At 42.4% G+C, this 24,635-nt stretch overlaps 1 protein-coding gene across 1 annotated transcript in view; it reads left to right on the top strand.

The window, feature by feature from the left end:
* Positions 1-17,761, top strand: part of TTC6 (tetratricopeptide repeat domain 6) — a 247,165-nt gene extending 229,404 nt beyond the window's left edge. Inside the window, exons 29-31 of the mRNA XM_089680254.1 lie at positions 7,332-7,502; positions 14,878-15,103; positions 17,495-17,761. Coding sequence (XP_089536380.1) covers positions 7,332-7,502; positions 14,878-15,103; positions 17,495-17,634 — 537 coding nt within the window. The 3' untranslated portion in view covers positions 17,635-17,761. The remainder of the gene's footprint in view (positions 1-7,331; positions 7,503-14,877; positions 15,104-17,494) is intronic.
* The last annotated feature ends 6,874 nt before the right edge of the window (positions 17,762-24,635 follow it).

Here is a 24,635-nt window from a genome sequence, read left to right on the forward strand (position 1 = left end):
TAGTTTGGTCTATAATTTTGTTGAAGGTCATTTGTGCCTGTTACACTGCACATTGCAACACTGTAGTTTCATTAATATGATGTTTTGACATCAAGCCTGTAGGGTATACAGTTATTGTATTTAGCCTCCCTAGCAGTCTGATTATGCCAGTATTTCTGTTTCAAAGCGGTACATTTTTTTGCATGGAAATATGTAGTTTTTTTACTGTAGGCCTGTAATTTTTAGGAATAACTCCCTGAAATCTGTCCGAACAAGAGTCTAGTAAACATCCCGGGTATGATAAAATTTGAAACACGAAATCATAAATTATAATTTATTAAATAATTATAAAAAATAATTATATAATAATGAATTTAATTTAATAATATAATCAAACCAAAAACACTGAAATTTGAAATATGGTGCCATGTTCGCACATCACTGAGTAAAGTCGCAAAATCGTTTTCAGTGTCTGATGACGAATTTCCCCACGAATCATCACTCAATTCTGCAAGTAATTCTAATTTACTATCGCTGTTCTCTAGCTGGTCTAAAACCGCTTTTGACCTAAAGGGACGCTTTTTGGACGCCATGGACATTTCTCAGTTTCATGGCAGAAAGAACAGTAAAAATGCAGGCAGGGCACAGGACAAAGCACTAGGGATAAAATGTATGTGAAATAGTTTGATACAATAATGTAATACTATGTGATTTTAGTGTATTTAGTGAATGTCACTTTTTCACATTTTCAAATGTCCCGCCGTTCCGTCCCCGTACGTCCTGACGTCGCAGGGAACGGAACCCGGAAGACAGATGCCGGCCGGAGGACATTGCAGGGGACACTGCAGGGGGGACATTGCGGGAGTGAAGGACAAGGTAAGTGCAGAAGAAATCCCGGAGCAGCACTGCAGGGTATTCCCGAGTGGGAATACCTCCAGGGAGGTTAAAGATGAACTCCATCCAGTAAGTTCTTATATTCCCCCCGCCCCCCCCCCGTACTATACAGAATTCCTTGTAAAAAACATTTTATCTGATTCCCAGAACAGCAGTGACAGGCTAGCCAAGGCTGTTTAGGGAAACTAGAACAGGGGTTCTTAACTGGCAGTACCTATACCTCTTGGGAAAACGGCAACCAAATAATAGGGTATCGGACTGGATCTTTAAAAAATTAAAGTGTTTGTAAACCTTAGACATGGAATATGAACAAGGCATATCCCTCTATAATGTGTACATAGCAATGATCCCCGGACCAATTTGAGCCACGATCCGCTGTGTCCGAGCCCGTGCCCTCCTTAGCCTGAGCAGGCAAAATTATGTACATGTGCATTTTTCTGCTTGCACGTGCCACCCCACCGCGGTATATGCACTGTGGTGGGTCGGAAAGTGGTTAAGGGGGGCATTCTTTCAACAAACCACCAATGACAGGGGCAGTTTACCCACTGACCACTAAGTAATTGGTTTTAGCAGGTGTTCCCGAGACCTAAAAATAATTTTGTGGGTTGCATTGGGGTAAAAAGGTAAAGAAGGGCTAATCTGGGGCATCACAGTGATCTGTATTTGGTGCTGGGAGGCAGTCCTGGTAATATTTCTTCAGAAGTTTTAGGCAATATGAAAATGCTATCTGGCATATTTGAAAAAGCACGGAAGGGCAAGGAAAGCGCAGGCTTTGTGCATAATGGGGTTTATTAGATAAAGGTAAATGGGCTGTTCACTTTGCAATGGAATTTTCCCAAGAACATAGTGAATGAGGTGGCTTCCATCAGCCAATCATGTACAAGAAAAATGCTGTTTTATTTTCTTTGATTGTGATTGGATATTCTTTGCAAAGCGAAATTTCATCACATTTACTAAGCTCTGGGGAAAGTTCACTTGCAAAGTGTAACAGCCTATTTGCCTTTAGTATATCCATCCCAATATGTATTACTTATTTTGATCTCTTATGTTTTCACATGCTTTTATGCTCACTGTTCCCAGGGGAACTGTAAAACAGCAGTTTCTACAGAATGTTCTAATAAGAGCATTTATGTTCAAAAACAATTGCAATTTAGGCACAGCTGCATCAAATTTTCACCATTTACTATACAATAAGAACAAAATCAAACACACTGGTACACTTCTGGAAACCTTTTTTTTTCTTGCAAAACTTTTTGTACATTTTAAATGACCCCTATTATACTGCTGATGTGTTGGATTTTGAGCTAGCATTAATCTACTTTGTAACTTAGTCCAATTTCAGTACACTGAGGATGATGTTTCACCTTTGAAGCCATCCTTAGAAAATAGAGTGTGACAAATGTGTCATAGAAATGAATTAAAATAACCTCACAGTAATATCATTTATAAGAGAAAATATTTTTGTTCAAGGTGAATTGCTTGGGGCAGAGCCAAAAGTCACATGCATATAATAATCCTTTAAATTGTGTTTAAAATTTATACAGTGAAATCTTTCAAGCAGTAATGACATTTTCTACAATGCTAAGAAGTAAAATTGGTCAAACTGCATAAGTTCTTATAACACTCTAGAAGAGTCTCTGCAAAAGATCATATGTATTGGGTTATTCTGAAGTTTGAACATTAATGCAGAACAAAACCCTCCTATCCTTTACAACCAAAGAAGATGCCATCTTAACCTACAGTGGGTATAGAAAAGAATCACCCCCTTTATAATAATCACATTTTGTTGGCCGAGAGGCAATCAGATATTCCCTGGATCAACTTTACCTATAAATGTTAGTATCCAGTTATATTATGTGTATCTAGGAAAGAATCCAGGCCTTTTTTTAAAGCAATCTATTGAGCTGGCCAGAACCAACTCTTGAGGGAGTCTATTCCACAGTTTCACAGCCACTGTGAAGAAATCTTTCCATATTTGAAGATTAAATCTCTTTTCCTCCAGATGTAAAGAGTGCCCCCTTGTCCTCTGTGATGACCTCAGGGTGAATAACTCTACACCGAGTTCACTATATGAATCATTGATGTATTTATACTGCACATGTTGATCATATCCCCCCTAATCTCCTCTTCTCAAGAGAGAATAAATTCAGTTCCTCTAATCATTCCTCATAGCTGAGCTCCTCCTTGCCACTTATCAGTTTGGTTGCCCTTCTCTTTCCTTCTCTGAAAGATATAACGCCAACATGTTGGAAAAGAAATGAAAAAAAAATCAGAATCACCGAGTTGGAAAAAGGGATCACCCCCTCCTAAAAATGACTAAACTTAATCAGGTGTAGCCAATCACCTTCTCAATGGCACACAAAGCCACCTGACTTTCAGCTGTGATCAGTTGTGGTCTTTTTCATTAGCTCAGCATAAAAATAGCTTTCCTGAAGCATTTCAGTCCCTGGTAGTGCAACTGAAGTAAACGATCAATTATGAGTGGCAAGGCACTGTCAGACGATCTCTGGGATAAATTGTGGAGAGGCACAATCAGGAGATGGATACAATACATTTTGAAGGCTTTATCAATGCCTAGTGCCAGTGAAGTCTATTATTAAGAAGTGGAAGGTATTTTGTACAACACAGACCCTCCCTGGATCAGGACATTGCTCCAAACTGGATGAAAGCGCCAGGATGAAACTGGTCAGAGAGGTTTCTAAGAGGCCTACAGCAACTCTGAAGCAATTGCAGGAATTTATGACAAAGAGTGGTCATTGTGTCCATGTGACAACAATATCATAAATTCTCTGCAAATGTGGCTTGCATGAGAGGACTGCAAGAAAAAAACACTCCTTAAGAAAGGCCACATGCAGTCAGGTCTGAGTTTTGCCAAAATGCACCTGGAAAGGCCACATGGAAAAGGGTGTTATGGTCAAATGAGACTAAAATTGAATTTTCTCTTACCTTCATTGCGGGCACAGCTCTTTTATTCTTGACCATAGGGTTATATCGCCACCTACGGGAGTAGGACACTAGGCAGAAAAAAGAACTCAGCATGGCCTATGGGCAGTCATAGCTGGTATAAACCCCCTCTCTGCTATAGCAATCCAGTCATCTCTGCCTGGTGTTTCCGAAGTAAGGACCTGGCTTCTGGACCTTTTAGTTCCTTAGTTTCCTTTTTTCTTTCTCCCTTTTTTAGGATTTTTGCCTGTGGAGATCTTCAATCAACAGCCGAGCCGGGCTGGATAATCTAGATCCAGTGGTCAACCCAGTCTGGCAAAGAAGCACATGCAGACCTTTAGCCAAGCGCTGGGTCGGCTGAGACAATGTTCCATCTTGGACCAGGTGGCCAGCAAGTTAAATGTCTCGCGGGGACACATATGACCAGGCGCCTGAGTCCGTGTAACAGTGTTACCCTGGCTGATAGTCCCCCCCACTGTGTTGAAGATGAGGCTGTGTATCGGGAGTGCAGTAAGTAGCAAGTCCACTCCCTTCCCTCCCTGGATGCGGTGTAGGGCTCAGCTGCTCCCTGGAGTGGTCCATCCCTGTGGGTTATCTTCCTCCCATCCTACAGGCCTTGGCCTCATGCTACTCCTGCAGGGAAGTGTGCTCATCCCTAACCAGCCTGTGTTGACTGTGGGCATCTGCTTTTAGTTTTGGTCTCTTCTGCCCGCATTCTGTTCCTTAGAGCTGGATTGGTGGTGCTGTAATGCTGATGGGCAGAGTAGTGGGTGGTCAAATACTGGGATCATGCCACCATTTTCACTGAGAGTGCTTGGCTGTTCTGTCATGCTATGAGCAGTGTGAGGGAGCTACACCACAGACAGCATAAGGGCCAGAGTTGGCACTGTCACCCCCCCCCCCCCCCCCGGCTGCGAAATTGTGATGCCAGTCCTGAGCTGAAGAAGCTCAATGCCATGGCCAGAGTTCTGCTGTGACCGGCCAGGGCAGCTGCAGGTGGTGGATGGCACTGGACCAACCACATGTCCACTGCATACTTCATCCTTGCCCACCAACATACTAATGTCCTGGGAGTGGGCCAGTGGGGCTGAAGCCTGAGAGCAACTCTCACCCTGCCAGTCATTTCACTGCCTATGCCTATTGTTCCCAATACTCTCCCCACATTGTAGGTGGCTCTGTCAGCCCAGCTGGTAGCTGGCTGAGAAAGGCACACGTTCATCATCTGCTCTGTCCCACCATTCTGCCCCTTTGCGCAACTTGTTTTAGCGTGATATGGGGTGATCTGAGTTTTTTATGGCAATCTTGCCCTGTTGGGCAGCTCTGGGATGATGATCCAGGGAGTTTTGACCTGTAGTGGACCCTGGGGCTCTTTTGGACCTCTGCTGGCTGCTACTTGCATGTGGAGGTGGATGTAGTTGTTCTTGTGAAGATCCATTCCCTGCCCCCATTAGGAAATTACGCTGGTGGCCTCCCCTATTCAGGCGGTGCTGGAACTCCCTGATTATATATTTGCTGGGCAGGGACACTCAGCAGGGCTGGCCCTTTTTGGTGTCCTCAGTCCAGCTTATTCGACTGTGGGTTGTTGTTATGCTGCGTGCCTGGTTGCCTTTGTCTATAAGAAAGAGGACGTTGGACATGTCCTTTCAGGGATCCTCCTGGTTGCTGATGGGAAAATTCCCCTCTTTTTTGGACCCTCTGGACCATGCGGCGGCTTCAGATGCCTGTAATATGTTTACCATTGCCTGGTCGGCGTTACGGCCTGTGTTGGGTTTGGCCATGGTGCCTCAGATGCTTACCACATGGGCCTAGCTTCTGAGGCTGGGTTTGAACTTCTGATATGTGAATCAGGGGTGTTTGTGGCTGTAGCAGGCCAGTTGGTCCAGGACCTGGCATGTGTGGCTGTTGGTTCTATAGCTGCTGCTTCCTTCCATTACTATCTCTTTGTTTGGGCAGTGGTGCTTGGTAGGGATTTTGGCTCATGTGCTGGCTGTGGACCAGACTCCTGCAAGGCCCTTTTGGACCTTGTTACATTAACCACCAGCTACTACTAACATGACTAGTAACTGTGTTCTATTTTATTTCATTAAGCTACTAATGTTCTTCAGTAAATACAGCAAAAGTCAAAAGGCCCCTTTTACTTTAATGCCCAATTTTAGTCTGTAGCAATCCCCTTTAATACATATTTTTTTTTTAGATAGTTTCAGTCTTGTCAAGTAATACAGGGAGGTCCTTTCTATTCCATCTCTAAGTGCTGCAGAGAATAACATTCCCGTAATAAGCACTGTTCCCTGCATCACTCTTCTGTAAGCCCAAGGCAGTTTGGTATCACATTCCCCAGTGGCAGGTCCTTGATGTCCTGGATTCATGTGAAGTCGGTTGAATGATGTTGGGCGTCATTCAACTGGAATCCAGACCCTGGATATTATTATTCCTACAACCAGCTGTAGAACCTCAAAGGGTCAATTGTAGCCTGCCTAGCGGTCTGATTATGTCAGTATTTCTGTGCTCAAAGCGGTACATTTTTTGCATGGAAATATGTAGTTTTTTATTGTAGGCTTGTCATTTTTAGGAATAACTCACTGAAATCTGTCCGAACAAGAGTCTAGTAAACATCCCGGGTATGTTAAAATTTTCAACATGAAATCATAAAATATAATTTAATAAATAATCATAAAAAATAATAAATTTAATTCAATAATATAATCAAACCAAAGACACTGAAATTTGAAATAGAGCGCCAAGTTCGCACATCACTGAGCAAAGTCGCAAAATTGTTTTCAGTGTCTGATGACAAATTTCCCCACGAATCATTATCACTCAATGCTGCAAGTAGTTCTGATTTACTATCGCTGTTCTCTAGCTGGTCTAAAACCGCTTTTGACCTAAAGGGACGCTTTTTGGACGCCATGGACATTTCTTATTTTGCAGACAGAAAGAACGGTAAACATGCAGGCAGGGCACAGGACAAAGCACTAGGGATAAAATGTATGTGAAATGCTTTGATACAGTAATGTTTTACTATGTGATTTTAGTGTATTTAGTGAATGTCACTTTTTCACATTTTTAAATTTCCCGCCGTTCCGTCCCCGCACATCCTGACGTCACAGGGAACGGAACCCGGAAGACGGATGCCGGCATCGGCTGGAGGACATTTCCGGGGATTGGTGCTGAAACTTTACCCCAAGCTACACTCGGGAATACCTCCAGGGAGGTTAAATCTGAGTAAGGGTAGGGAAAATCCTCTTAGTACTATCATCATAAATTCTAACCTACTTCACCTAAAAGTGAAAATAGGTTTAGGATGGAGTTACCCTTTATTGAGGGAGATAGGAAACACATACAAAATTATTTGTTTGACATGGCTTAATGTATTAAATTATGTTACCAATATGCTGTGTCTTCAAATACTTATAATTGTTTTGGACATTTTATAAATTATATGCTCGATTTCCACAATAATCCAACACAAGCTGCTTATACAGTAAATATATAACTTTCTGCTCTTCTATCCACAGCTTGGTGCAACGGCACAGCTACTAACCAACCGAGGTGTTATCCACCAGTTCATGGGGAAGTTGCCCAATGCCATGAGAGATTATCAATCAGCAATTGCAGCCAATCAAAAATACTCACTGGCTTATTTCAATGCAGCTAATCTATATCTTCACAACCGTCAGTTCTCACAGGTAATGACTCAAAATTAAACTGTTAAAGGACTTTAATAAAACCTTGGTTGTTAACCAAACTGGTTTATTTTGAGAATTTTGCAATTCACTAATGAAGGATTAGTGAAAAAATTCCCTGATGAAGTTGTCGTATGCTTGATTCACCCAACATGCACCATATATTTCTTGACTATTTATCTGTCTTATATAGCATATTTCCTAGCATTTGGATTTGCTTTTGTTTTCACAGTGTATCAGTACTCCAATAAAAAGACAGTTGAGTTCCTTCAGAGCACGGTTATACTCTTCAAAGTACCTTTGCTCTGTCCCAGGAGCCCCAAGTCAGCTTTACAGAAGGCCCAGCATAGGCCGTTCTCCACCAAGTCATACAGTGCAACATGCATGCTTCTCCGTTTGTTGCCAAGACAATTGCATTGCATTGTTGCATGTGCTGTCTCCAGAAAATCAGGAAACTGGTTCTTAGGAATTGAAGACTCCCAGTAGAGGCATGTTAAAACTACTGTGGTCTGCAGGCATTGAACCTTACATGTTAAAAAAAAAAGGAATGCTCATGCCTTTATTTCCCTATACACAGTTTTCCATTTAATGATGATTTCTTTTAGACCAGCCAGTGTAATGAAGATTGCCTGTTAATATTTACAACTGGCAAATTCATTGAATTCCATTGATTTCATAGGAAGACCCACACTGTTCTTTTACCAAAGTGTACATACACCATACATTTTCCCTAGATTTACTACCCCAAACCTTAATTTTGATTTTTTCCTGCAACATTCACAACAAAGCTTTATAAGCTTTATAAATGAAGTGTATTCACATTCACATGCAAGCAAATCAAGGCAATTCAATTCATCTGGATTTGTCAAGCCTTTACAAAACACTAGCAAAGTGTGTCTTGATTTTAGCACAGTTTTCTTTGCACTGTGTTTTTTGTGCACTTTTATTTAGGACGTGTGTGACGGAGCGTAGACAGGACAGAACACACAGAGCAGATGATAAACACACAAAGCTTTATTTAATTATGACAGTCACTCAATTTGGGTCTGAACGTAGCGTCCAAGTACCCGGGGCAGGGGAAGAGCAGGGATGGGGCCCAAAACAATTGTAATCCGGCCCCAGGAAGGTTGAACTTGGAGACTCTGGTAAATTGTAGTCCAGGCAGGGAAGGATAAGGGGGGGAAAGTTCACGGACAGTCCGTACAAGGGGGGAAAACAGGGGCACAGACACTCACAGTTCCGGCAGGGGTTTCTCCTGGCTCACAGCAGCCGACAACAGGGGGCGACACTTCTCAGCACACAGCAGAGGGTCCACACAGTGGGTAATAGTCCTGATTCTCCAGCACACAGCAACACGGGCAATCCTGGCCCCACAGTATTAGGCAGGGTAGCAGCGGGCGCTCCTCCTGAGCCCCAAGTATTAGCAGAGTGTTCAGCGGGTAATAATCCTGAGTCTCCCCGAGTATTATGCAGAGTGCTCAGTGGGTAATAGTCCTGGTATCCCTGGAGTATTATGCAGAGTGGCAGCGGGTAATAGTCCCGGTATTCCTGGAGTATTATGCAGAGTGGCAGCAGGTAATAGTCCCGGTATTCCTGGAGTATTATGCAGAGTGGCTGCGGGGGTCTCGCCTCAGCGCAGACCTCCCAGCAGCTTCACAGCGGATGGAGCACACCCCGGAGAGTCCTGCGCCTGCCTGCTTAAGGCCGACGCTTCTGGTTGCCCTGGCTACGTTTGGCCCAGCACTGCATTGTCCGGGCAACGAAGCACGCCCCCTTGACACAGGCCATGCTCTCGAGAGCGCAGCCTTTGTCTCCGGCGGGTGCACGGGTGCAGGGCCCGCGGGGGGGCGCGCGGCGACAGGTCGGCGGCCCCGCGCCGGAACCCCCGGTGGGGGTCCTGGCTATATGACTGAGAGAGGTGTGAGTCCCGCCGCAGGGGTCACTTTTCTCCAATCCTGCGCAGCCTGTCTTCAAAGGCTGAGTCAGGATGTGAGGAGGTGACAAGAGGCAGGGGGGAGAGGTGACACTTCTCATCCTCTGCAGTCTAACTTCAAATGCTGCGACAGGAGGAGAAGAGGGTGAGGGGACACTGGGAAGACACAGGCACGGGGGGGGGGGGGCGGGGGGTGTTTGCAGACGAGGAGCAGGTACTCTGTGACAACGTGTTAGTCCTATTATGTTGAATACATTATTTATGTGCACTTGGTGACTATTGTTCAAGTTGTATTTCATCACAATTGCACTTAATTTGGTCTGGGTTCAGGCCTTTACATTTTTATGTATTTATTTCAGGTACTTATATAGCGCTGTCAATTTACGCAGTGCTTTACATATATATTGTACATTCACATCAGTCCCTAACCCTCAAGGGGTGTACAATCTAAGGTCCCTAACTTACATTCATACATACACATATTAGGGCCAATTTATACAGGAGCCAATTAACCTACCAGCATGTCTTTGGAGTGTGGGAGGAAACCGGAGCACCCGGAGAAAACCCACGCAGGCACAGGGAGAACATGCAAACTCCAGGCAGGTGGTGCCGTGGCTGGGATTCGAACCAACAACCCTAATACTGCCAGGCGGAAGTGCTGACCATTTAGCCACTGTGCTGCCCCTATGTATTATTTTTGTTCACTTGCTGTTTATTACTCACGTTGTCTTTGTTACAGTCCATATTGGACCTAATTAGGTCTGGATTCAGGCCTTTAAACTTATCACCTGTTTTGTGGTTATATTTCTGTCTCCCCATTCTTCGAATTATTGTATCCTTAGTACTATTGATATTAGCGCAACACCGTATTATTTGTTTTGTTTCCTTGCTAGTGGTGTCTAGGTCTAGGTGTTTGCAGCTTTTTTCAATAGTCCTATCTATACCTATAGCAGCGCAGAAGGTTTTTTCTATTATACTCAGGCAAATACCTTGCCTTATTTCTGAACTCTAGCCTGAATGCTGGCCACAGCAAATTTAATTAACACCTGCCAGAGGCTGGTTTTAATCACTTCCTGTCCGCTCTATAGCAGAAGTACTGCTACAGGGTGGCACAAGTGCGCAAGATCACGTGTATATATATGTGATTTTGCATTTCCTGGTAGGGGGCGTGCCCGGTGATTGCTGAGCAACGCCAATGGGAAGGAGACCTGTTTGTAAACATTAGTTCCCTCCCCTGTCAGCTCCTGCACATTGCTTTGCGAAGCAGTGTGCTTACAGTGAAGCACTAACACAGGACACAGTGTAAAACGACACAGAGTTAAACCTTTGATTGCCCCACATGTTAACCCCTTCCTGCCCAGTGCCATTAGTACAGTGTCAGTGCTTTTTATTAGCACTGATCACTGTATTGGTGTCACTGGGGATGTCAGTGACACCAAGTCAGTTCCCCCCAGTGTCAGAATGCCGCCGCAGTCCTGCTATAAATCACTGATCGCCACCATTAGTAGAAAAAATAAATACAAAGAATCCCAGTATATATACTGCCTTTTTGTAAATGTTATAATTTTTTGGCTTTTTAAATAAATGCCTTTTTTTTTAGCCAAGACATGTAGCAGAATACATGTTGGCCTAAATTTATGAAGAAATTTTATTTTTTAAATTTTTTTACTGGACACATTTAATAGAAAAAAGTCAAAAATATTGTATTTTTCTCAAAATTGTTGGCCTTTTTTTATAGCGCAAAAAAATAAAAAACGCATAGGCGATCAAATACCACTGAAAGAAAGCTCTATTTGTGGGGAAAAAAGGACTTAAATTTCATTTGGGTGCAGCGTTGCATGACCGCACAATTGTCAGTTAAAGTAACGTAGTGCCGTAGCGCAAAAGATGGCCTGGTCAGGAAGGGGGGAAAATCCTCAGGAGGGCAACAGATTACTATACTAACAATATACTGTATATATTATATTGTATTATTGTATTATATTATGCTGAAATATGTAATGTTGGTATGGTATTCATTTCTAACATGCCTTCACCATACATTTTGTAAGTTCATTAATATATCCCTCTGTTTTTGATGGCCCTTGGCAGTGGTGGAGGGCTTCACCACATTTGGCTTTCAGTAATACTGCTTTCCATCCACCCACTATCTGTCGACCCCTCAATTTGGGCTGTGTGTGTGTGTGTGTGTGTGTGGGGGGGGGGGGGGGGTGGGGTGGATTGGTGGCTGGCTAATTCTGGCTAATAAGGTTGTGAATTTTGCCATTAAAAATACTAATAGAAAAGGTAAAAAAAATGTAGAAAATAAAACTACAAAAAAGGAAATAGTTAAAAGCATACAATTTTATTAGAAATCTAAAACTAATAACCCATTTTCTTTTTGCCAATAGGGAGACATTGCATAAAATATTATTCTCATGCATATGCAAAATCCTGTTCCCACATAGAAAAGAATAACATTCCTTTTAAAATTCTCAACATTCCTAGTCAGAGGGTAAATCTGCTTAGGAAATTATATTTATCCAAACATCTAAAGTATATATGGTCCATGTAGAGGCTCATACAGCAACCAACCAGAGTGATGGGTGATCACTTGTCTACACTTCATAGTTGGGCTGGGGAACTTACTTCATAAGAAGGTATCACAGTTTTGAGGCACTTTTGCTCAATCTGTATAGATACAGTTGTGCTAAAAAGTTTGCATACCCTTGGAGAATAAGTAATATACAGTACCTTTTTAAAGAAAACATGAGTGAGCAGGCAAAACACATTTCTTTTATTTTTCTTGGGACTCATATTTAACTGCAAGTGATAACAGAAAGGCACAATCATAAAACAAAACATGGCAACAATTAAACAACTTTCTTGGTCTACCTGAGCTTTGCTTGGTATCAAGAGATCTCTGAATTTTCCACTTCTAAATAAGTGATTGAACAGTACTGACTGGCATATTTAAGGCTTTGGATATCTTTTTATATCCTTTTTCATTTTTATAAAGTTCCATTACCTTCTGCAGGTCTTTTGACCTTTTCTGTTCCCCATGGCTCAGTATCTAGCCTGCTCAGTACATGCTTGTGAGACTTAACAAACTCATTGACTATTTATACACAGACACGAATTGCAATTTGAAAAGCCACAGACGTGGGAACTTAACCTTTACTTGCCATTTAACCTGTGTGTTGCCTTGTGTTTCTGTGCCAAGGCCAAACATTCCAGGGTATGTAAACTTTAGATCAGGGCTATTTGGATGATTTCTGTTATTATGATTTAAAAAGGAGCTAAACAACTATGTGATAATAAATGGCTCCATATGATCAATATCTTTAAATAAAAGACAGTTTTTTGGCATGATCAGTCATTTTCTCAATATCAGTGCCAACATTTCATGATTTCTGCCAGGGTATGCAAACTTTTGAGCATAACTGTACACATGTAAGCAGGTTATAATGCTAGGTTTAGTAGGTTAGCGGCTGGCCCAGGGTAGGGGGAAAGTGTTAAGTTATTTGTGCTCAGTTCCTGGGCTTTTGAGTCTAATGCAGCTCACCTGTGATAAAATAAAAGTGGACGTTTCTTGCTCTTGGTTCAAGTCGTAGGAGGGGCCTCTGTGCCTTGCAGTCCACTGAAGATATTGGGATTCAATAGGACAGCCAGCAATGGAGACTACCTGCATGGACTATAACCTCACAGAGGTATGCTTGGGCAGCCACACACCTTTAGTTAGGATTAGGGAATGGGACCTGTTCGTGTTGGACTGTAATGTTGAAGTTTCTCTAGTACCAATACATTAAATGTTCTGAGCCTGGTCTGAAGTTATTTGGAAGGGTGCATGTTGGTAATGGTGTATCTGAAGAACCAAGGTCTGGTAAAGCACATTTAAGGTATGAAGCTACATTACACAAACAGGGGTTTAACTCAGCAAGTCAAGGAAGAGTAATGCTATTGCTAAGAGTAACCAAGCACAGTTTCAAGACAAGAAACAACCAGTCGTAGGCATGGTACCTGGTATGGTGGCAGGTCTTCCAGTAGCAAGGGGCCGTTGTTTGCTTCCCTCCCAAGCGGTCCATCTCCCATATCAACCAAGATCAGACCAGCATTACACAAGTCCATGACCTTGTCACAGGGTACGGGAAGCGAAGCTATGCCATGCTATGTGCTTGGCAGGACCCCATTCTGTTACTGGGAGTTAGGTAACAGAGGTACGCTAGGCTGCTGGAGTGGGCGCAGGCTCAGCACGTCCCTGCTAATGCAACCACTACCAAAGTTACAGCGTGTAGTGATATGGGCACCATCTTTTCAGAGGAAATTTTGTAATTTTTCTGTACACATTGAAAGCTCATCTCTAAGTTGGGGAACAGCCTTAATGTTATATTTTTCACATGTATGCAGTCTCCGCCTGGTCCTGGGTATTGATGGCCGTGCTCCGAACGAAAGGGTACCCCCGAGAATATTACCCTGCCCACACACATTCAGTCCATTGGGCCCTTCAGCTACCTACAATTTTCCATGCCTATATACTAGTGCAGGTTGGTTGTTGTCTGAGCCATTACATGACTATACGCTTTAAATATTCAACTTCAATAAACTTAATGATTTTATGTCCTTGATGGTGGCGCTGAATCTCCATAAATGTCATAAAAATTTAATTTTTTGCCTAAAGAATTATTATTGGTTTTCTATGCATAGACAAGGTTTTGCTACTGCATGAAAAAAAATATTTGACGCAATTATTAATGAAGAGAATATGGGTAACTATTTTCTCTAATAAAAGAACTGTATATCTTTTAAGTTTGTCCTTTATTGTGGCTATGACTTTCTAAAAGTTTTTGCAATGATTCAATTTCAACAATAAAAATCTAACAGAGGTTCTAACAGTTCCCGTTCTAACCACCAAAAATGTTTGGGCTTTAGATACACTTAAAATATCCACAAAATCCCCCAAAAATCAATTTGTCATCACTTTGGAGCAGCTAGAAAAATAAATGATTGGTTGTAATAGTTAATTTGTAGATTGTATTTGCATTATTCAGAAAGCCTGAATATCACTTCAAGACAGAGCTCTTTGGCAGTCTTCCAGCAAACTTACATAGTTTTAGCTAACTGACTTTAATATTTCATAGTATTTATAATAATTTCCAGTGATATATTTTGAGTTATATTCATTAAAGATTTTCTGTACAAGAGAGTATTCGCCTATCGTGAATAATTCCTTAGAGCTGTTTTATATTTTAACATACATCTTCTTTTTGTCAGTCAGTGATAAGAGATTTGAAGGGGGCTGGCATTGCCCACACACATCTGTTTTATGTTTAACTAATTTGTAAAATCAATTATTCTCTTCCATTTTTGTGCTACTTGAATAATTTAACAGTGAGATGGTTCTCTATCAGTCATCCTTGGCTCATTTGTTTTAACACAATTCAAAGATTTATTATGTGTATTTTGCAGGCAAAAGAATACTACTCTCGAGCCATGGAGCTAGATCCCAGCAATGAATCAGCCACTCTGAACAGAGGCATTACTAACATGCTTTTACAAGATGTGCAAGGAGCTCTTCAAGACTTCCACGTGGTCATTGATCTGTGCCCAGTATCCTCCGCTGCATACTTCAATCGTGCTAGCCTATATAAAACTTTACAGCAGTATGAAGAAGCTGAGAGTGACATATCTCAGGGTAAGCCCATTCCTTATTAATTGCTAGTTAATTATTGTTCCTCAACCACAAAAAGCATGGCCTTACATACAGTAGCTGTCTGAGCCAATCAGAAAAATGGTCTGGAAGTTGGAATGCCCTGTGTGGGGTGGATGCCAGTGAGGGCAACACTCCCCCAACTTGGTTTTTCATTCAGTGCAGTTCACAGGATATTGAGTAAAAGATTTAGGTGTAGGGGGTAGCAGAACCAGGAATGTATCAAGCGAGAGCTCATTAGTGGGGTCATCATGGAACAAAATACAGCAATTGAACTTTTCCATGCTAAACAATAGCAGATCCCTTCAAATACAAGGCTAAAACATTTTCTGTCTCATAAAGACTTGGCAGTGTGCTCTCAGGATACTTAAAGTACAACTTGAGATTTATTATTAAAGCGGAGCGCCACCCAAAAGGGGAAGTTCAGCTTTAAGGCTTCATCCCCCACTCCCCGTTAAGGATTGGCATTTTTGGGGAGTGAGTACCCGATTTTGACAGGTACCCATTCCCACTTCTGATCAGAAGCAGAAGTTCTCCTCCCCCCCTCCGCCCCCTGCAGTCCTTTGTGAATGGTCCCACAGTTCTCTGGGACCTGTCACGTGTCCCAATGTGCAGTGCTGCATGTGCAGTGGGCACCCAGCTGTGAAGCCGCAAGCTGTCACAGCCAGGTGCCCACACTTGAGATGCTGGCGCTAGGGAGAAAGGACAGTCGATGAAACCGGCTGTGGTGAGGACACCGCTGAATCGAGGGACAGGTGAGTGGCTGTTTTTTAAAAGTCAGCAGCTACAATTTTTATTTTTTTCAGCAGAGACTAGAGCTCTGCTTAAATTACAAGAACCCAGTAACCCTGGCCCTCCTCAACTAATCTACCTAACCCCCCCCCATCCCAGCTGCTTACTTACTTTGCTGTCCATGTTGCATTTTCATCCTTTCTTGCTTGTGCAGTGAACCCTTACAGACTTGTATAGGACCATCTTTTTAGAAACTTCAGTTTCTTCATTCAACATTAAACAATTCTATGAGTGCTCACTGCACTTATACATGAGCAGAGGGGTTGTCTACTTATAAAGAGAAAATAAAGGAAAGCTGTAGTGGGAGACAGATGCATTGCTGACTTCTCACTTTACATTGCTGTACCTGGTTTTTATGTTTACTCCGAGACTTTACACTCCTACATGCTTGTTTTGGCTCAGTGACTCAGTATTGAAACCAGATACGACCAGACAAATATAATTTCCAGAGAGGGTCAGCAGTGGCAGTTGGCATAATGCTTTCAGTATAGGTTTCATTTAAAGGGTTTATATAGTGGTTTGGTACATTCATTCTTTATTTATTATAGTCAGGATAAAAAAACATTAAAAAACGTTTTTTAAATATTTTTTGTTTTAAAGTCTGGTAAGTATAAAATATTTTTTTTTCATCCAGAAGGAGCTTTGTACTTCTTATCCCTTTACAGGTTGTTGAAAAACACCTGTTACCCACAGACTTTCACAGCTCAATCTGAATTTTACACACAGCTTACAGAACAAGCAGTGCCGCCAAGCAGGCAGTTACTGCTGGGCTCTTTGATAACCCATAGTGCCCTAGCAACCCTTTGTCATGTATTAAATGTTTATTTGTAAGACAATGAGTGTGTACTTAAAAAATATATATAAAATAACAGTTTAAAATGTTTAAACTTAAAAAATAAGAACCTGTTGGAAAAAAACATTAAATAAAGACAAGTGACATAATTGAATTAATATAATTAAAGTGTTATTAAACCCAATACCCTGCATTCACTATATCTGGTCTCCTACAGTACTCAGAATATGGAAAGGCAATGATTTTAGTAAATATTAACTGCTAAATACTTTTTCTTATCAGCTGTTAGAGCAGACTTGTGACTGCTATCAGTGCCCTGCAGAGCACTGTTTAAAGCTTGTAGGAGGAGTTTACATTCTGCCCTGATTGTCCTATGAGGCTGCAAAACCCTTGATCCTCTGTCTGGACAGCGCTGATTGGCCCTGTGCTGATCACATGCACCCTCAGAAGAAAAAAAAACTCTCTAGCAATACACACCAAACTGAGCATGTGCAGCTTGCCCCCACGGCTCTGTTTTATCAGCAGATGGATTGGGGACAGTAGAAGAAGGAAAGGATCAGAAAAGACAGGATCAAATATCCTTTTTACACAATGCGGAGGATTAACCCCTTAGGCTCCACAATGAGTATAACAAGCATGCTTTACTGCATATACAGACTGATTTTGCTGTTGTGGGTTTAGCAACACTTTATTACATTCTTTACAGGTATGAGCAGCATTAAGTTACCAGGATGAAATATTTTAAGACAACTATTTAAACCCTCCTCACTATTGTAATTTGTGGTTCACAGCTATGTTTCTTCAACCGGGAGATCCCCTGATGTTTAAACTGCGAGCAGATATCAGAGGAAAAATGGGAATGACTAAAGAAGCCATTGAAGATTATGAGCAAGCAATATACTTCCTGCAGCAAAGTGAAAAGGCTCATTAGTACTACGACTGATAAAATGACAGTATGCGAGAGCTGTGTTCCTATCTCTCCGTGCAAAGAGCCCATCAAGCCCTAAATTGTAACTTTTATTCCAACTCAAATAAAAATAATACAAGTTGGCCAAAACGGAATCATGGTCCTACAGGTGGGTGTAAGGAGTAAAAAATATATAAAGAGAAGGAGCGCTCAAAATTAAACCTCCATAAAAGGAGATAGATATACCGTATTTGCCGGCGTATAAGACGACTTTTTACCCCTTGAAAATCTTCTCAAAAGTCGGGGGCCGTCTTATACGCCAGTATACGGCATACTGACACTTTTTACGGGGGTGGCGTGGTGCCGCCACCGCCCCCCCTTCCAACGGAAGGGACACTAAGTACAGGGGTGGGCAGGGGCTGTTTCTTACCTGGCTCCGGTCCCACGACGATCCGGTCCAGGAAGCGCGGCTGCTCCTTCAGTTCGGCCACTGGATGTTCACGCGGCTGCTCGGCTCCGCCTCCTCACCGGTGATTGGCCGTTAGAACTGTAGCTCAGGAAAGGCACACAGGCGTCCAATCACCGGCGAGGGGGCGGAGCCAAGCGGCCCCGCGAAAATCGAGTGCAGGAGCAGCAGGTAAGTGTTCAGTGTAGAGGTGCTGCTGCTGCAACCACATATGCTGGCTGCAGCAGCACCATACTAGAACAGGGTCAGCAAGTGTAATTGGTGTCAGTGGGAGGAATAGTGCCCCATCATTGGTGTCACTGATACCAATGATGGGGCATTATTCCTCCCACTGACACCAATGATGGGGCACTATTCCTCCCACTGACACCAATGATGGGGCACTATTCCTCCCCCCACTGACACCAACGATGGGGCACTATTCCCCCCCCCCCACTGACACCAATGATGGGGCACTATTCCACCCCCCACTGACACCAATGATGGGACACCATTCCTCCCACTGGCACCAATGTTGGGACACTATTCCTCCCACTGACACCAATGATGGGGCACTATTCCCCCCACTGATACTAATGATGGGGCACTATTCCTGCCACTGATACCAATGATGGGACACTATTCCTGCCACTGATACCAATGATGGGGCACCTATTCCCCCCACTGATACCAATGATGGGGCACTATTCCTCCCACTGACACCAATGATGGGGCACTATTCCTGCCACTGATACCAATGATGGGGCACCTATTCCCCCCACTGATACTAATGATGGGGCACTATTCCTGCCACTAATGCCAATGATGGGGCACTATTCCTGCCACTAATACCAATGATGGGGCACTATTCCTCCCACTGACACCGATGATGGGGCACTATTCCTCCCACTGGTGTGCATTGGAAGAGGGGTAGTCTTATACGGCGAGTATAGCCCAAACACTACATTTTAGCAGGAAAAGTAGGGGGTCATCTTATACGTCCAGTCGTCTTATACGCCGGCAAATACGGTATATATATATATATATTGTATTTTTTCCCAACTGGCCATACTAATCAATCCCACCCTAAGCTCATCTAACAACTTGTGCCCTGAATCTGCCAATAATATAAAGCCCATCAAATGGTAAAAACCCAGACCTTAAAACTCAAAATTTATCACCCATAAAAGAGCTTAATCAGGAGTGAAAAATTGCCATAAATAAAATAATAAATGCTCAAACACAAATAATCAAAATACCATATGCATAATGGCGGCTGTCCTTTTTTTTTCCTTATTTATGTATTTATAATGACACTTCTCATTTGAGTAAGACATGTGTGCACCCAGCAGTTCTATTGTGTGGTTGCTCTGCCAGCATTACTCATTATATCACTGGGGGCAAGCATCAATAGGACCCACCAGAGTTTTTTCATGCCATACCACAGTACACCATCGAGAGCAAGCACCATCAGAATCCCCCAGACATTTTCTTGTTCAAATATTTTATTGATAAACAAAATGAACAAAGTTCACAGATAGTAAACCAAATAAGGTCAAACAACAAAGGCTCCTCGCAGGGAACTTAATCATGCAGTGGGTAGATAAATGGAGTAGGCAATACAAGGATTGACATCCAAAGAATTATATTCCCAAACTGCAAATTGCGAGAAACAACACTTTATAGGACGTTTCCAAAGCTACAACATTTTGTGACAATTTATATGTGGCTTGCCAAATGTCAGTTCTGAATCCAGAGTGAGACTCAATCTGATGTCTATTAAGCCACGAGGGTTGAGGGGGAAACCGTTGGGTTAGAACAGAGGAGGATCCTATACAACTGTGAAATTACCCCTTTTGTATGTAGGTCAGTGAGGCATAGAACAATGCCCTCATGGACAAATCCAATGATGTGTGTGAGAATACATTTGATAAATGTCATATCTGCAGATAATAGAAGATTTGTAGTTTTGTAGTTTATAGTGTTCCTGCAGTAGGAGGAAAAGTTAACCAATCGGTAGTCTCATTAGTCAAGCTTGTGACCATGGATGAAGCAACGCTGGAGATATGTAAGTGGGATAAAATGGTGTGTTGCAAAGAAAAGAAAGCATGGGAGCATGTGAGGAGAGTAGGCCCAATTTATGTTTAGTCCTATCCCAAAGTGAAAGGGAATGCTGGGTCACGTGTTTGAACTGTACCCCAAAGAAAGTGTGAAACTTCAAGTTGCAATATTCTAAAAAAAAAATAAGGGATGGAGATGTTTAGGACCCTAAACAGGTAGAGAATGTTTGGCAATAACACCTGTTTTCTGCCAAGATCCATCCCATCCTGGATAAATGAAGTGGCGACCATTTAGCCATGAGGGTTTTTAGTTTAGCAAGCATTGAAGAATAGTTGACTCAGAACAATTGGTCCGGGTAGCCTGGAAGCTAAATACCTAAGTACTTTCAACTGTGGTCCAACCAGGAAAACTGTGGTTCCAAAAGGAAAGGATGCTCGTAGAGTTCAACATTCCTGGTTTGACAACGTAACGTTCATTGTTTTCGATTTGACATGAGATTAACCTCTATGCTGGAAATCTGTAAGAGCTTAGGGGTGATAACAGATTCAGGATGGAAATGTGGGGGGAGGTGAAAAAGAGTATCATCATCTGCAGACATGCAGAATTTGTTGTGTTCTGGCTGCTTTCACACCCCATATGTCTTGATTTTCGTGGATGAGCTGGGCGAAGGGCTTGATGGCCAACGTGAACCGTAGGGGTGACAGAAGACAACCTTGTCAGGGGCCTCTGGTTATTGTAAACGTTAATGACCTGTAACACACGTAGAGTACATAGGCCCTAGGGCTTGCTTACATCTCTAGGACCCAGTGCAAAAGCCTTGTGGATCTCAAGCAAGAGAAGGTATGTTGGGATTCTATGTGAGTGTAATAGAAATATCTACGCAGGTTTTCTTGGGCTTGCCTATTGGGTATGAATCCAACTTGGTCTCTATGTACTAAGGAGCTACAAATGGTGTGGCAATACTTTCACCATATGTTTCACATCATGATAGAGAAGCCAACTGGGCGATAAGCGGACCAATGAATATCATCGGTTCCCGTGTTTGCAATCATTAATATGATTGTAATAAGCATTTTGGGATGGAACGCATGGCCCTTTAAAAGTGCATTAAACAAGTATGCCAAGAGGGGGGGCAGATGGCCTACCATCCCATAGTACAAGAAGTTTGTAGAGTACCTACTCTACAAACTTCTTGTACTATGGGCAGGTAGGCCATCTGATCCTGGGCGTTTGCACTCATGGCCTTAATGGCACACAACACTTCAGTAGTCGTGATAGGCCTGTCCAATCTTCATTGTGTGACAGAAAGTGTGGGAGGACTAGCCCTGCAAACAATAGGCCAGCCTGTTCCTGGTGAAAAGTTCCAGAAGCCAAGTAGAGGGATGCAAGGTTATGCTGACATTCCGTTAACATTTTAAGTGGGTTGCTGGAATGGATGCCATCTGTTGAGTCAGACAGGTTTCTGTGTCTAATCCAGGAGCTGAAGGACATTCGCTAGGTGCAAATCAGGCTTATTGGCTTTGACATAGTGCATATGTATCAAGCGGTGCATTGTTTTCTCGGCCTCCTCCACAAGAAGCAGGTCTAGTTCTGTTTTTTTCCATCAGAACGCGATTGGCCATCATGGGGTTGTTTTGGAATTTAGAGTGGTGAGCCCAAAAGTGCACCACAACTGCAAAATGTAATAGAAGTCTATGGCAAAGTGCAGCTAATCTAGCAGAAAAAAAAAGACACAATACGCTCCTAATCTCTGCTAAATGCTACTAAAACGCTTCTAACAGCTTTTTTTCTAGCTTCTTAATTTTTTTTCCTCTACATGTACTGTAAAAACACTAACAAACCGCTAATACTCCTAAATGCTTATGAACGCTACTAAAACGCTAATAAAAAATGCTGTTACCGGTACCAGTGTTCTTTAGCCAGCATTTTTTAAGCTTAAAATGCTAGTGTGCATGGAACCATAATGAGCTTGGATAACGGCTTGTAGCAGATGTCGTTTTATTTTTAGTTTTTTTGGGGAAGTGCATACAAAAATAAACAATTCTAAAAAAATGTGTCAATGCTTTTTTTGTTCAAATCTTGTTGTATGACAATTTTAATAATAGGGTCCAAGTTGGGGTTGAGCAGTAAAAAGTCTATCTTCTGGTTGTGTGTCAAAGTGTGGAATAAAAGATCCACTCATTAGTCCAAGGCATTTACCAGATATAAGGCCCTTCATAGTATCTCATATTCAAAGCAATCATTATACACTATATACAATATGGGAAAAGAGCAGACAGGTGGTGCAAACACCTAGTGCATTATCCAATATTTATTCAAAGGTGTAAAAGACAAAACATACAAACATAGCATGTATAAAAAGCTTTGCATAATGGAGATGGCTCCATTGTAGCTTTGAGGAAAGGAATATGTCCCCAAAACATGTCAGCCACCTGACCACACTGACAGCCAGAACACCTTGCCTGCTGTTGCGGCCATCTCCATTATGCAAAGCTTTTTATACATGCTATGTTTGTGAGTATGTTTTGTCTTTTTCACCTTTGAATAAATATTGGATAATGCACTAGGTGTTTGTGCCAACTGTCTGCACTTTTCCCAGTGGTTGATTTACCCCATCTGAGGAGGGCTGCATCCCTGAAGCATTATCTGTAGGCCACTCCTGTCCTGGTTCCCTTGGCCTTCCTTTGGCAATTTATTTCCTGGAGTGCTGGAGAGTACACACTATATTACAATATGTTTCTTTATAATTTATCAGCATTGAAATGCAAAAAGAAAAAACATACCTGTCCACTACTACTGTAACCACTTGAGCTCCAGAAGGTTTTAACCCCCTTCATGACCAGGGCAATTTTTGCTATTCACTACTATGCTAATTTAACTGGTAATTGCATGATCATGCAGCACTGTAGATTAGACTTAGATCTTTTTTTATACTGTATACAGAAAAAGGGTTGGTAAACAATACTACTAGGGATGAGCTTCAGGTTTGAGTCAACCATATGTTCTGCTCACAGTTCACCAAATGGGCAAACCTAATGGTCAGATTTTTCCAGTTTGTCTACCTGCTGTAACCTCTATCTGCTGTAGCAAGTTATTCATTCAGTGGCAGCATTGAGCTTCTGGCCTCCTTCCTGCCATCTTGTTTCAAATTGTAAACAAGCCAGTTGGCATGCTGGGTGACATAATTGACCAAATAATCTAAAATCTTTTTTTACCCCAACATTCACTGGGCTAGAGATGTTGAGATGAGGTCCTTGTACTCATCAACTGAAAAAGAACACCCAGGGGGCGCAAACGTCTAGTGTGTAACCCTTGATTTATTAAGAGAAAAATACAAAGCCAATTTCAAACTCACAAAAGACAAAAGTATTGTGCATGTATAAAACAACTGATGGTCAACCAACATGGTAGCAGATTCCCAACTGTTAGTGATGTTGACACGCTGACACTTTTCAGGGGTATATCCCCTTCCTCAGAGCTAAAGCTGATAAACCTTTTCGCCTTGTACCCATCAACATGTTGAGGGCATGTGGCTTAGTATTGTTTGAGAATAGGGGCTGCACACTTGCTGCCCCACCCTTTCCTGGCCAGTCAGGCTCCATGTCTGGAGAAGAGTGGGTCTGTTATAGATTTTGGGGGAACCCCACAACCTTTTTTGGGCATTTTTGCATAGGGCCCCCTAAAAATCTATGCCAAACCCCTATTTAGAATAAGAGGTGGGTATGGACTTAGGGGGGGGGGACAACAAACCATTTTTTGTTTTTGTTTCTTGCATGAGTTCCCCCTGAAAAATCCATAAGACTCTTATGCAGGATAGGAACCTGATATGAATTTTAAGAGGGACCCTATACAAACATGCCTCCAACCCCTCCTAAACCATACCAGGCCACATGCTCTCAACATGGGGAGAGTGCCTCTTTCCCTAGCAAGGCACCCTGTTCCCATGTTGATCACCTCACCCCTGGCCTGGTGGATATAAGGGTCTAAGGAATGGGGGGTTAAATAAAAATCTGTAAGATTAGGGGCCGCCAGATATCCAGTCTCTACATGAAAGAGTAAGGGTGTTGGAAGGCAACATGTTTTTATATCAGACTTTTATGGATTCTTACTGCCTGGTTATCAAAGAACCATTTGGCCTGTTGGATATCATCTTAGAGTGTCAGTATAAGAGTTTACAACAGGGTGTAACAAAAGACTGCATACCAAAATCCTGGTCCTGGGAGTTCACACATACCCCCTAGCGGTGGGGCATGGAGATAAGAGAGCCTCAGCCCAGATTCCCTGGTGACACAAAGATTAAAAGGATTACATGGCTTCTAGCCAGAAGGAAGAATCTGGATATGGACTGGAATATTGACCTGGGGCATAGCCTTTTTAGCAATATAGCAATGCCCCCTGGTGGAGACAACGACATACTTCCATACTTATATATATATATATATATATTATACTTCCTAATGTAAAGGGAGGACAGCTCCTTACGAGTTGTGGACTGTCGCACATTGGATGGAGAACTACA

This window comes from Staurois parvus, unplaced genomic scaffold (assembly GCF_062004578.1).
Source record: "Staurois parvus isolate SC_StPar_1 unplaced genomic scaffold, SC_StPar_1.0 ptg000237l, whole genome shotgun sequence".
NCBI classification, from domain to species: Eukaryota; Metazoa; Chordata; class Amphibia; order Anura; family Ranidae; genus Staurois; species Staurois parvus.